Source organism: Astatotilapia calliptera, chromosome 5 (assembly GCF_964374335.1).
Source record: "Astatotilapia calliptera chromosome 5, fAstCal68.1, whole genome shotgun sequence".
NCBI lineage: Eukaryota > Metazoa > Chordata > Actinopteri > Cichliformes > Cichlidae > Astatotilapia > Astatotilapia calliptera.
This window is the reverse complement of record NC_137426.1, coordinates 3,827,032-3,841,671: the sequence shown is the minus strand read 5'-3', so window position 1 is coordinate 3,841,671 and position 14,640 is coordinate 3,827,032. Positions and strand designations below refer to the sequence as shown.

The 14,640-nt window shown below is 39.5% G+C and overlaps 2 protein-coding genes across 2 annotated transcripts; one reads left to right on the top strand and one right to left on the bottom strand.

Moving 5' to 3' along the window:
• Window positions 1-387: 387 nt before the first annotated feature.
• Window positions 388-8,492, bottom strand: LOC113021870 (intermediate filament protein ON3-like). Its single transcript, XM_080301559.1, has 10 exons — window positions 7,931-8,492; window positions 4,829-5,037; window positions 4,645-4,705; window positions 4,084-4,179; window positions 3,414-3,578; window positions 2,696-2,821; window positions 2,469-2,612; window positions 2,265-2,341; window positions 1,121-1,167; window positions 388-963 (listed from the first exon to the last, which is right to left on the bottom strand). Exons 1-10 carry the CDS (start codon window positions 8,240-8,242, stop codon window positions 845-847), a joined length of 1,356 nt encoding a protein of 451 aa, XP_080157685.1. The 5' UTR covers window positions 8,243-8,492; the 3' UTR covers window positions 388-844.
• A 3,576-nt stretch (window positions 8,493-12,068) lies between these two features.
• Window positions 12,069-13,572, top strand: LOC113021881 (mast cell protease 1A-like). The gene is made up of 5 exons (XM_026166703.2): window positions 12,069-12,284; window positions 12,358-12,505; window positions 12,585-12,720; window positions 12,897-13,160; window positions 13,249-13,572. Exons 1-5 carry the CDS (start codon window positions 12,224-12,226, stop codon window positions 13,408-13,410), a joined length of 771 nt encoding a protein of 256 aa, XP_026022488.1. The 5' UTR covers window positions 12,069-12,223; the 3' UTR covers window positions 13,411-13,572.
• Window positions 13,573-14,640: the final 1,068 nt, after the last annotated feature.

Sequence of the window (14,640 nt, the reverse complement as noted above, 5' to 3'; positions counted from 1 at the left end):
GTATGTAGTTGTTTGTTTTACTTTGCCATGGGACAAACCTCTAACCTCAGCAGGGGCTCTGGTATTTTCAGATACTGTATATTGTTAACTCTGGGTATATTCATTTTAACTGCTAGTGCATGCTCATGCTGTAATATTGTTTGGTCTTTTGTAACAGTGATGCTTAATTACATTGAAAAAGGGGAAGATGGGGCTGACTGTATAAAAATAGCACATTTTTGTGGGTCCTCTGAAATGCTGAGTCTGTGTGTAGCAACGCGACAGAGACATCAATATAAATAAATCAAATGTGATGCATGATTAGCATGGTGTTTGTTATACTTTGAATTTTTTTTTTTTGCTTTTACAGAAGTTTCAGAAACAGGAAAGAATAAAAACTCACGAACATTTTTGTTTATGATCACTTTATTTTTAAAAGCAACGAAAGAGTAACTTAGCCCCCTCAAACTAAACTACTTCTGTAAATAAAGAAAGTTAATGTTCTTTATAGTAGCATAAAAAAAATCTCTTTATAACCAGCTATCCTAAACTCTAAACTCCAATAGTCGTATGACCTTATGATCTCAGTAGATATTAGACAGTAAATAACACAGCACTCTACCACAGTGGTTATCAAAACCCCATATGATTAAAGCTAGACTACTCAGCACACTAAACTAAACACATTTAAATCCTTAACAGTATTAGAAACTAACAACAAACCCCAGCACTACTCCCACTCGGTTTTGTCATTTACATCATTTGTGTTTCCATTATTCTAAGTAAAGTAATGAAATGTCCCGTGGAGCCCCCCACACATTTAGAGACAGCTTTTAGAAATCAGAGCGGACCAGTGAGTGTGCTCTCAGTGAATGCTGTATCTGCTGTTATCTCTGGTCTCAATTGTCTTTATCAGCAGCTTTGGGGCAGGAGAGCTGGAGGCACTTTGGTAGCCATTAGTGCTTTTAGTACTTGAAGAGAAACCTGAAGAAAAACACATGAAGATGTGTAAAACAGAATTTCATAAAATACAAATTCTCTGTCTTTATTAATGTAACCTCTCAGTCCAGAGCATCAAGGGCTTAGTCATATAAAAACATTCATATTCATACACTAAACTGCCTTAGTGTGTGACACTTACTGTAGTTGGAGATGGGCTGGATGTTGAGGATAGACTGTTGTCCAAGTCTGCAGAGGCAAAAAAGAAACAAAGAAAAAAAAAAGAGGTTATTTATATTTCTACTTTTGTGGACTCTTTAACTCTTCTGTTCCATCCTGGGCTGTAACCATGTGGTGTCAGATTCCCACCCGTAGAGGGCACTCTACCCTAACATTAACCTAAATTCTGTTTCATTTCATCCTGGTGTAGTTCTCACTGATGTCTCTATTATCGCTCTCTGTGGGGTATGATAGCCCTGTTGACCTTGAATTAGATACGCAGAAGAAAATGGGTGGATGAATAAATCATGATAAATCTCCAGCTTCATCTGGGAAACAAAGAGCTGCAAAATGGCTTATCAGCAAAAAGTATAAAAGTCATGAGCACCACAAAGGTTTATCTGGCATTAGCAGAAAGAGCTGAACCTTACAGCATTCACACAATAAAGACAAACAGGAACTAGTTGTTAGCAATACAAAAAACTTTCCATTGGAATCAGATCCTTGTCTGTTTCCACTGTTTCTAATTATTAATTTAAGATTTAAACTACATTATTATTATTGTGGCACACCGACAAATTAAAAAATGTTATTTATTGCAACATTTTCTTTGTATTCAGAGGTTTTCTGAGGGGAAATTTGGGCGCAGGAACAAAAACAGAGTATATAAAAAAATCCAAAAAGAATTTAGCTCCACTGCTTCATTCACTCATCTACAGCGACGTCACATTTTTGTGAAGCTGTTTAATTTACAAAATTATCATATGAATATTTGTATCCATAATATCAATTTTTAATTTAATCACTCTTAGTCTCAGTGCCGGTATGTCGCTGCCAATCTCATTCCAGTAAATCAAGCATCGAACTAAAATTACCCTAATGATGGTCATAATGGTGAAAGTCAGGCTCAAGGATACACACATCCATGCATACTCCATCCATGAGTATGCATAAATAAAGAAATGGTTTATGAAGTAGTTTACATTTAGTCAGAGTCAGCAAACATAAGATTATGCAAGTAACATTGTACATAAGCCCCTTGCAATTTATTCTTATTGGATTGGAAGGATGTATATTCTGGTGAACTCTCTGCAGTGGTAGAGTCTGAATGGAATAACCATAACCACCTGTCCTCCTCTCCTTCCAGCAGCTTCCTGTAGGTGGCGATCTCAATGTCCAGAGCCAGTTTCAAGTTCATCAGGTCCTGCAGGTGAAGACAGAATCAGTTTCACTTCACATAATTTCATTTCACTTATGTTCTATGTTTTCTTGTCTATCCTTTGTTTCTACTTATAGTTTATATTTTCCATCCATGTCTTCTCCTGACTCACCTGATACTCCCGGAGCTGTCGAGCCATATCCTGTTTGGATCTCTGCAGAGCTTCCTCCAGGTCTCTGATCCGAGCTTTGGCTTCTTTCACAGCAAGCTCTCCACGCTCCTCCGCCTCAGCCAGCTGGTTCTCCAGACTGGCACGCTGAAGAGAGGAAGGGAACAAGAGATCATCCATGAGGGACCTGAAATGCATTTTTCTGAGTTTAATGTTGCTTCCATGTGTACCTGTGCTTTGACCGCTTCTATCTCGCTCTGCAGGCGGCTGATCAGTCGGTTGATCTCGGCGATGTCTCCCTTCACGATGCGAAGCTCGTCCCCAAACTGGCTGGCCTGGACTGACATTTGGTCAAACTGCAAATAGAATAGCTGTGAATGGTACGAGGACCGCAAAAGAAAATTATTTCATGTAAAGGAGGGAATCGTGGACGTGCAGTGTTAGCACTGAAGATTATGCCTGGGACCTTTCTGTGTGATGTTTGCCTGTTTTTCCTGTGCGTGTGTGGGTTCTGTCCAGGTACTGTGTCCAAAGACACAGGTGTGAATTGTCTCTTTTTTGTGTTAGCCCGCAATAGACTGATGACCTCTCTGGGTGTACCCCGCCTTTCCATCTTGAATTGGATACATGGTTTCAGACTATTTTCAACCATCGGTTCTGCAGGATGTCAGTGAGCTAATGCTACTGATGTTTTCATCTCAGACACAGAAGCTTTGTGTGGGGCAGCCAGTCAGGAGAAAGTTGTCTTAAAGGGAGAAGAGCTAAAACAGTTACTTTGAGTCCTGGAAAAGCTACTTTTGTACAGTTCAAAATCTAGAACTGGAGCGTGACAGGACACATGTTTATGCAGGGGAACTCTGACAACCGCTTAAATAAGTGACTGTAAAGCGCTTGTGTTGTTAGCGTCACTCCTTTGGTCCAGGGATCATCCTGTTTTCTCTCCTTTACCTTATTCTTGTACCAGGCCTCTGCTTCCTCTCGACTGCGGGCTGCAATCTCCTCATACTGAGATTTGACCTCAGCTACGATCTGCTCCATGTTCAGACTGCGGCTGTTGTCCATCTGCACCACAACTGAAGTATCTTTAATGCTCGCCTGCAGCTCACGCAGCTCCTGGTCAAGTTGAGGGAAATCAAAGAGAAGCAGTCAGTATAAAAACCCGCAAGATCAACTATTGTCTCATGCATCTTCCTGCACTTGTGCCACCCCATGGGAAAAAAGATGATAAAAATATTTTACGTGTTGCTAATATGCTCAGCATATGGAATCACAATGTTAACACACAAACACACTGCATGTCTGGGCCTGTTTCAGTGATACTTCAGTGGTCTGAAAATCTCTCTGGTGACTTAGTGTGTTTTATTTTTATTAATTTAATTTAATTTATTATGAAGATCTCTAGAGAAGTCAGTTGACAACAACAAATGTTTCCGCAGGTTGGCATAAAAAGCATTTCAAAGGCAGACAGTGTTTTGAAGTTGACTCTCCAGTGAGTCATGATATAAAACAGAACAATGAACAAAGTGGAAATTGTAGCTTTATCCGAGAAACAACTGGAAACCAGAAAGGAAGAGTGTGCAAATCCAGGATTATGCCAAGCATGAGGACCTTTGTTTACCTCCTCATACGCGTTACGCAGGAAGTTTATTTCATCAGTCAAAGCTCCGACTTTATCCTCCAGATCAGCCTTGACCAAATAGGCTGAATCTACATCCTAAAACACACAGGGAAACACACAACTGATTAAAAGACACTGATTTTTGTGTTCAAAAATCCCCTGCACTTGGAGGAAATACTCCTGTTTGAGTCATCAGGAAGAACAATGAGCAGGATTTTGTTTATTCAGATTAAGAAAACTTTGAAGGTATGTGTGCAGACACCAAAATAATGTATTTTGACTTCTTTTAAAGAGCAATTTGAGACCCAAAGTTGGAGCCAGAAAAATTGGGAAACTTATAGTATGAAGTCAGAAATCTTTGCTGAGATTACTGTAATGTCTAAGAAATGACACAAGATGCTGCTCGCACAGCTGCACAGGAAAGTTGCTAAATTATTTATGGATTCTGCGTGTGAGAATACAGGAGAGAAAATCTGGACAATGAGGAAGGACAATAGAGGGGCTTGTATTACTCGCCACACCTGTATGAATGAACATGAACGGATGTGTCTATATGCCAACCTTTTTTAAGATAACAAAGTCGTTCTCCAGGTTGTTTCTCTTGTTAATTTCATCTTCATATCTGTGACAGGGAGAGAACAGGGTATTTTATTACAATAAAACATACACCTGTGTATATCTGTGTAGGTTCTCCGCCATGCAGGTCGTACACCTGAGCTGAAAACTCTAAAGTGTCATTTTTTACTTGTGCTTGTAGTCCTCTACCAGACCCTGCATGTTTCTCAGCTCCCCATCCAGCTTAGTTTTGTCATTGTTGACCAGGTCCATCTGGCGCCTCAGACCTGCCATGTAGGCCTCAAACAGGGGTTCCACATTGGATCGGCTGACCCCCTGACCCTGCAGCAGCTCCAGTTTTGTCTCAAGCATCTTATTCTGCTGCTCCAGATACCGTACCTGGTGAGGGAAGAAGACCCAGATCATTTAGCATTTTCAAAGACACGGTGAAGGTTTGTCATAATGCACTTTTTGTTTCTGATCATCAGGATTGAAGGAACAGCTAGAAAACAAAAGTGACTCTATTATAAGATGTTTATCAACATAACAACTCTTGGAAAGTCTAGAGCTATGTCATTATGTCGTTTGGGTCGATTCAGTCAGGTCTTCCAGTGGGCATCTTATTAGTGGAGCTTTCATTACTCCAAGACGGGCACCAGCTATCCTCTAATTACAGTCTCTGAACTGGACCCATATGTCTGTGCCGTTGATTCCTTTTGGTTAAATAGACCAGTAGCACTCCACCCTCTCGACCAATTTGGGTCACTTCTGCCCCCCCCCCCCAAAAAAAACAACAACAAATAAACAAAAAAACAAAAAACAAAACAGCATGGCAGCAGCCAACAGTCCAGAAAGCATTGGTGGCTTCTCTTCCAAAATCCAACTTTTAGTCCAGTTAATTTTAGTGCAGTGGCCAAACTACAACTGCTACAACTTCTATGTTCATACGTAAGCCACCTTTCTTCATAGATGGCAGAACTCTGCACTGATCATTGAATTTAAACTCTTTTAAAGTCACTATTACCCCCAGTGTTTCTTAACATTTGGAAAATGGCTATTACAGCACATAGGTGGATTGTATGGCTCATTGCTCTTTTGTAATGTATTGCCTCATTGCTGTATTACGACACTGTTGTTTTTGCTGACAATTAATTTTTGTTTTTCTCCTTGTTTTTCACAATCTTCAGAAAAATGCTTTCAGTTAATAAATAGAGTTTTTGCTTTTTTCTTAAATAATTTCTGCTTCTACATTGAATCTCTTTAGATTTTCAACTAACTGCTTATTGTTATTAAGAAAATAACCATCTGTTTAACCATTAAAGACTGCAATCATCAGCAGCAGCTCCAGAATAAGGCACAGAGGAATGCCATAGCTCCAGCAGATAACCAGCTCGAGCTCAGTGTCAACACCTGAATATATTCCAGCCCTGTACTTGCCCGGCTCGTGTTTCTTACCTGCAGCCAGGTACATCCAGCGCCTATTATACCTTCCAACACAAAGCCCGTGTTCTGTTCATGACAGAATAACCTCCCTCTGAGACACAACCATACCGTGTCTAGTCTGATCTATCAGGTTACAAATTGAACTCAATGGGACGGAAATGGGACAGATAGCTTGAATATCCAGCATCCCAGTGCCATACATTCATGCAGTAAATGACCATTTAATCTCAGATGTTTAACTCCAACTTTGATGTTCACTGACGTGCAGCTTTAACTGGAGTCATTGTCTTACAACAAGTGAGACGTTGTCTTCCTGATGCATTTCACTAATTACTTCTCTGCATGAGAGAAGCAGCTCACTAATGTTTAATTTAAACAGTTCCTCCTAAGTAGGATTGGATTATAGTTGTCACTGCAAGGTCTGTTTATTTATCAATTCACTCAACTTTGCATTTTAGTAATTGTCCTCATCTGTAAGGGGGTCATTTTACAACATCCAGATTTTAATCCCAGGTTAAGCAGAAATCCAATCTTGGATAAATGAACAAAGAGGGGAAAACTGGGCTAGACATCTTTTAAAAGCCAGGTTGATTCTCGTGAGCTTCTGCAACAGAAGGTCTCTAAGAACAAAGACTCTTTGTGTGGGGGAAGTCACATAAGCCATCTCATTTACAGAGACGAATGGACGGTGTTTCCAAATGTTTTCTATGAACATTCACAATATTTGGTCTTATTCGGTGGATAGACTGTCTGGTTTTATTTTACAGCTCTGCAGAACTGCACACACAAAATATCAAATAAACTCCAAAAGCATTTAAAATGAAGATGTTTTGGTGATCTTTTAGTTTTTTAGCTACAATTTACACACTTTTAGCTACTTCAAGAGGTATTAAATCATTACCTTAGATTTGTCATTGATGTCATTGTTATTGATGTCTTCATTGAACTGAATAAAAATTCTTATTATTAATATGTTTTATTCACTAATTGAATCTTCACAAAAATATTTGCATATTTTTGGGCATAAAGTTCTCTGTACATTTCTTTAAATGTGCACAAAAGTAATAGAGGTACAGGACATCAGAGAATATCAAAGATTGTTAACAACCTTTCTGATAAACATTCTCTTTGGGAAACTATGTCAACATTCACATAGCTCAAAAAAACAGGAGGTTTATTTTGCACATTTGGACAAACGGGCTTCCGTCCAGCTCAGCTCTCTGTTTCTGTACGCCTGAAGTGAATCTCCGCTGATGTGAGAAGCCAACAAAGCCTCTATTGTGAAAGTGTTACCTACTCCGTGAGAAAGCAGAGATGTTCCCTAAGTAGGGTATCGATGTCCAGTGTTATCACAGGGCCGATTGCTCCTTCTGTGGGAAATGTGTGCAGCCTGTGTCCTTCAGGAACTTCAACAAGGCATCTTCTCATTCACATTTACTCCCCTATTTGCTTTTTCATAACACTTAGAATAAAAACTTAGGGTCCTCTATATGCAGCTGAACAGTGTTATGTTCCTCTGCTGCATGAAAAACAAGTGTAAACTGAACTTGCTGTAGATAATTAGTTTGAAATTGGAATAAAACAGTAGCTTAATTTCCTTTTACATTGAGTCAGTTTTTCATTCAAACTGAAGAAGTTACAGCTGAAGCTGCTCGAGCTTTTTAGTCCTCGTAGTAGTACCACTCTGAAGTAATCTAAACATAAAGATGCATTTTTATACTTTACAGCTGTGTGATGTTTAGATAAGAGGAATGATAAAACTTTGAAAACTATAATGTATATTTTCTTCATAAATGATCAAAATACTTAGTAATAATTTCCGAACCAGCCTCAGCAGAGGTCCCTTTACCTTATCTATGAAGGTTGCAAAGCGGTTGTTGAGGCTCTTGATCTGCTCCTTCTCGTGGGCTCGGCTCATGGACAGGTTTGGATCGATCTCCAGGTTAAGAGGAGCCAGCAGGCTCTTGTTGACGGACAGGGATGCCAGCGGAGCCCCCAGGCCGTGGTGATGCCCGTTGGTGCCCGCATACAGAGAGCTGCTGCTGAGGGAGATGCCACTGAAACCTCCCTGAACTGGACCGAAACCACTCAGCCTCCTGGAGCCGCTGCTGCTCCGAACTGAGTTACTGGAGCTGATTCGCTTGGTACGACTCAGACTCATGATGAAGCGAGATGGAGGATTAGATGAAAAACAGCTGATAAATGTTTGGATTGGCTGGAGATGACAGAGAGAGATGATGAAATTTGAATTGGACTGAGCAGAAAATGGACGACAGAAGCAGAAAGAGAAGTGAAACAGGTGAGTGCAGGATGTCTGAACACAGTAAGGTGTCTCAGGTGTCTCATGACCATTTAAACCTCCCCAGGGTGGAGCCAGAAGAGGAGGAGAGAAGCAGGGACACAACAGAGCTGTGGTGTAATATATCCAGTGTTTACAATTTAAGGCCAAAAAACTCTTAGTTTACAGCATTTTAACAATCTAAAGAGGAGACGAGACTCTGGACAAATTGTGAACTTCCCCTTTTGCTGACGTGACACACTGAAAACAAAAGGTCAATCTTCATGTTTTTGTGTCAGTTTTCCTACTTTTTTTCTCACTTTATTGCCTCGAGAAGGTTAACTGACCTGAGAACATGTTGGTGTTTCCATAGTTTCAGTGGCCCAAACATTGCTAATGCAGCAAGCCAGTTATACGTGTTAAAGTGTTGATCTCTAATGTAGTTTTCTTCTTTGACTTACTACTTCAAATTAAATATATAATTTGGGTCAATTATGAGATTTATTGAAAATAATTTAGACAGCTGTTTGTTCTAGTTTCATAACTGGTGGGAACGTTAACTCGGCTGTTGAAACTGTGGTGTCAGTGGTTTGTCAAGTCTCATTTCAGACATAGAAAGAGGTCATCGGTTGGAACATAGAGCAACACTGAAGTACATTGCTGTGTTCTGTGGTCTTCTAAACCTGCTCAATATAAGCGAGACGTGGTGACTTTTACAGAAAGACAAGCAGAAAGGATGGTAGCCTCATGCATCTTGCTGCACCGTGCATGGGCATCTTCACTTTGCTGCGATGCTTCCTGGCTGAGGACCTCTATAACATTATTACATCAGTACTTATTATCAAAGTATAAACTATTAGCAGACAGACAGGAGTGCTGGAGGGATATTTTTAGAACTGAACCTTTTGTGAAAGTAGAAATATCTCATGAAGAAAACACCTAAAATTCACAGAAAAAAAAACGTTTGTAGTCAATATCTGAAAGTGAAATTAAAATATCAATTAACGTGGTGAGTTGGCAGAAAAACTGGGTAAAGTTTGTATGTTCGGTCAACCAAGTTTTCTCATAGATATTAACCTGAAAATAGTGGAGCCTGGAATTCATTTCCATTCACTTTTATGTAGTACCACATCACAAAAACAGGATATTGGAACGTAAAAGCCCTGAACCTTTATAAGAAAAGACACCTAAACAATGAAACAATCTTCTGTCAGCACCTGGTGACAGTGGGAAGGAAAAACACTTTTAACAAGAAGAAACCTGCAGCAGATCCTGGATCAGGGAGGGCCAACCATTTGCTGTGAGCAGCTGAGAGATGAGAAGAAAGAGAAAAGGAAGCACAGGACGACCGGCTGACCTTTTCATATGCCACTCTAACTCCTCTGTGTCACACATTTTAGCCAAAGTGGTTGGTAAGAAAAACCTAATTTGTTAACATGATCACAGAAGTTACATAAGGTTACTTGGATACTTGCTTATGCTAGCTCTGTTTCCACAAATGCACAGATTTTAACTGATTTCAAAGCAGTGAGGCAGAACCAGTGGCATCTTGTTCAGCCCTCTGGCCTCACAGATAGAATAAATAAAACATTCTGTAAGCTAAACACAGGTTATTATGATCTAAGCAGCTTACAGGCTGGAAAAATAAAGTCCCATCGATTTTGCCGTTGCTGCTGACTTCCAGACAGTTGCCCCAACCCCCAACGATGCCGGCCTTCTGCCTGGCTAAAGGTAGGACTCCAGCTTAGTTGCTGGCCAACCCTGTCAGTTTGTGTGTCCAGAGTGATTCAGTCACTGTCACCACGGCTGGTGTCACAGCCTGCCACCTGTTTTGTTCACCTCCAGCCTTGCCTCCAGAAGGTCACCGTTACTGCTGATTCCAGCCCTCTGTCAAACCATTGTCTCCTCCCACTTCTTCGCCAGTCTCCAGAAAAGTCCTGTTTCTTCTCCCAACGCCAGCCTCCAGAGTTCCTCTATTTCAGTCACTGGCAAGCTGGTTGGCTTCCGGATTACTTGATCTCACTGTTGGCCTCTGCAGGTGAGCGTCTTGGATTGATTTTTGAGTTTCTAAGTAACAGCCATAAAGCTCAGTCCTTTAGTTAATGCCTTGGGTCCTCCTGTGCCTGCCACACAGATGTACCCGACACTTTCCTGTTTAGCTGATAGGCTCAGTCACTTCTTTGTGGTCACACTGAATAAAACATTAAGTTTATTTTCTAAATTTCATCATGCGATGTTTAAGAAAGGAGGATTGTCAGTGTTAAGCTCATTGGCTAATGACTTGTGACTGACAAGTTGAGCAGACCTAATTTTTTTTAATCTTGAAATGTCAAAACAAGATTTCAGAAAATTGTGGTGGTTACATCTGCTTTTAATGCTGTCTGTGTTTAGCACCATGGTTTCCTGACAGTTTTTCACGAGGCCAGAGGTGTATCCACAATGCACCTGTGCAAAAACCCTAAAAAACATGCTAGACTCTAAGTTTGACAAGCTCCAGGCTGTGTTGAGAGGATACAGGCAAGCTCACGACAAAACCCTTAACGCTACTGCTGGAAACTGTGGTTTAGATTCGGTTTAAGTGTTGCATCATGGCGCTCTGCACCAAAGAACATTTCTTTGTTCTGTTTTTTTTAAACATCCTTCACAGTCACCTTAAATTCATTTGATGTGGCTACATATCTGGTGGTATGCATGAAGAGAGAACACAAGAGATAGCAAAACCTCTACATGCCCATCCCCTTTGACAAAGTTCTTATTTCCACAACCTCACTTATCAGAAAACACCAATCAGATTGTGATCTGATTATGATCATGCTGAGTCATTCTGTGTGGTTGTGTTTGCTCAGAGTTTCATTTTAAATGCTGCTCTCACCTTTTGTAATGTTTACAGTTACACCCTTATTAATTTAGCTTTTGTTTCCCATGTTTTGTCCAAAAAGCATGCAAAAAGGACAATGCAGATTTTTTCTTTTTTACATTGCTTTAAAAGACAAATGAGCTTATTGAACATGTAGATAGTTACACTGATTTAAAAAAAATCCCTATAAACATAAAAAATGTCCAAATCAGCATCTACATTTTTCACATTGATACTAGTACATAATAATAACAGACTGGTTAAGAATGTTTGACTGCAATTCTTTTGGTAAATGCTACTTTCATGCATCATATATTACTCTATTCCACAGTATTCCAACTTCCTTATGTGTTCTTATTATCTGAAAATTATTTACAAATACCCGACTTCATTTTCACATTTCATAAACAAGAAAGTCTTCGAACCAACAGCCAATAAGATCACTGCCTCATTGCCCTTTTCAACATGCAGATTACTTACTGAAATAAATAAGCATTGTTGTTTGTTTATATTGTTGACTGATTCAATGACTTTAAGCGTTTTATCAGAACAGAAGCTGTAAGAAACTGCAAGAGAGCAAAGAGTCAAACCTAAAGCTTGTGTGTGTGGCTTTTCTTACTCATCATCTACTCATCTAGCATTGGGTTTATCGTTGCCGTGATAGCAACCCACAAACAGGCTAAAGGTTTAAGTTTTTCAGTTTGAAAGCCTGGAGAGGCATTTAAATGAAAAACACTCAATAGATGCAGGAGGAAAAAAATGTCACAAGCGCCTCATAACATGCTCTTTCCAGGCAGCACAACCACAGGCATTGTATTTACTGAAACATTAGTATGGTCTGTGATGCCTCACAGTTTGACTGACCGCACAGGCTCATCATAGCGATCCTTTTAAAGGTTGCACTCATGCAGAAACGATATAAGTAAGAAGTCAAGGGCAAGCAGATGAAAACCACAGTCTGAATATCAGGGTCTGACTCAACACCTCAAAGACGAAAGGCTGAAAAGATGATGCATGCTGTGCACGATCTTATGTTTCTCTATCTTCTAACATGTCTTGGACAAAATGGTAAGATTGCAAAATGTAATTACTTATCTATTGAAAAAATCCTACATTAACTTTTTTCCTCTTACTCTTGCAGGGCATGGAAGTGAAATCATAAATGGCAAAAATGTCCCACAGAACTCAATGCAGTATATGGCTTCTGTGCAGATCAATGGAAAACACGTATGTGGAGGATTTCTTGTCAGTGAAGACTTTGTGCTCACGGCTGCACATTGTTACAAAAAGTAAGTGAACAAGCTGTGAACTTTTATTTGTTTTTCTCAAAAAACCCAGCTAACACCTACTTAATATTCACTCGCTCAGTTCTCCTATGGAGGTTGTAATTGGAACCCACAACCTGAAGAAGGTTAATAACAACAAAATGAGATACAGTGTAAAGACATGCAAGCACCCACAATATGACAAAGCTGAGTCTGGTAATGACATCATGCTCCTCAAAGTAAGTAAATATCTTTGAATGTGAATCATTACAGTCACAATCAAAAACAGGTCAACTGCATCACTGCTTTCAACAACTCCACTTGGTACTTCACCAAAGACTTGATATAAGATCAGAAATGTACCGAGTTGGTTTCTATCAGTCCTTTTATTCTTTTCCTTTTTTGCTTCTTCTAGCTCTCGAGGAAACTTCAACTGGACAAGAAAGTGAAACCGATACAACTGGCAAGGAAGGAGATTAAAGCAAAAGACAATGTAAAGTGTCAGGTGGCTGGATGGGGTTTCACAGAAACCAATGGCAAAGCTGTTGATGTGCTGAGATGGGTAGATGTGCCTCTTATTGACCTTAATGTCTGTAAGAGAAAATTGAAAGCCAAAGTTACTCTTCCAAAAGGTGTTATGTGTGCAGGAGGATCTGACACAAAGAATGGATTCTGCCAGGTATGTCCTCTGTTCTTTTAAAGAAAGTATCACTTCACTTGTAGCGTTAAATAGAAGATAAATAAAACAAGTGTCTTCCTCCTTACAGGGTGATTCTGGTGGCCCTCTGGTGTGCAATGGAACAGCGGTCGGTGTTGTGTCTTTCAACATATACAGAAATTGTGAATACCCAAATTGGCCCAACGTCTATACAGATATATCAAAGCACCTTTCCTGGATCAAAAACATTCTGAAAAAAAAGCAATGCTAAGTATACACTGTAACAATGTGCAATCTGCAATATCTGGCATTATAATACTGTATGTGAACTGCAGGATAAATGTAAAATAGCTTCAGATATCTCTCCTGTATTGCAAAGATATTCCTGCTTGCTCTTAAATTAGAAATAAAAAATAATGACGCTACTTTCAAATCATGTGTCATTTTTTCAGTTAGTTTGGTTTCACTGATGTTTTTTAGCGATAAAAACTTGTTTTTGTAGCACATTCATATCTGATGTTTGGTTTGCACAGAAATTTCCTGTGAGCCGGTGCTGCAGTGGTTAACATTGTCATGTCACCGTGAGAATCTTTTGGGCCTTTTCTATGCTCAGTTTTATTTCACCTACTTTTAATTTTAAGACATGCACGTCGAGTAATTTGTGACTGTAAACTGGCAACTCTCATGTGGCTTGTAGTCTCCCTGTTTTACCTCTGTGAGAGTCTTTTCTTTGGTTACCAGTGCATCATTCAGTTCAGTTCAATTAAATTTTATTCATACAGCACCAAATTACAACAACAGTTGCCTCAAGATCCTTTATATTGTAAGTTACAGACCCTACACCATGTTTTGATGCACTGGCAGCCTGTTGAGGGTGTACCCTGCCTCTCACACAATATTATGTGAGAAATGTTTCAGGCTGCTGAGACCCTGCTTGCATACACAGTAAAGAAAATGGATGGATGGACTCGTCCTGTTAGACCATAAGTCTCTTTTTCATGTGTGGTGGACAGAAAATGACAAATGTCTATTAAATCCTTGGCAATTTAATGTTTTAAATTAAGAAGAAAAAAAATAGTAAAGCATTTGTTTCAGTGTGACTGTGAGAACACTGGAAACTGTGGTTCCTGTGGTTTAACTATAGCCAGAGAGAGATCCAAAAAAGAAAATAAACAGTTCTTTTTAAAAAGCTTTGATCAAAAATGGTTTAGTTTTATATTTTCAATTTCAAATCTGATATAGTATTTGTCAAAAATGAGTGATACCACAAAATCCATCAGATGTGACAAATGTAACTCTGGGTTACAGCAGTGAGAGCCTTGTGTTGGTGCAGAGCAGCACTAATACATGGTGTTTTTTTTGGGTTTTTTTTTAATAATAGAGAGACATTCACCTGTATAAATTAGCTTTAAATTTGATTTCAAATGAGTTCAGAATAGCATGCTGATGAATCAAAGGTGGCACCAGAAAACTGTCACAGTGATCTAATGTGCGTCTAACC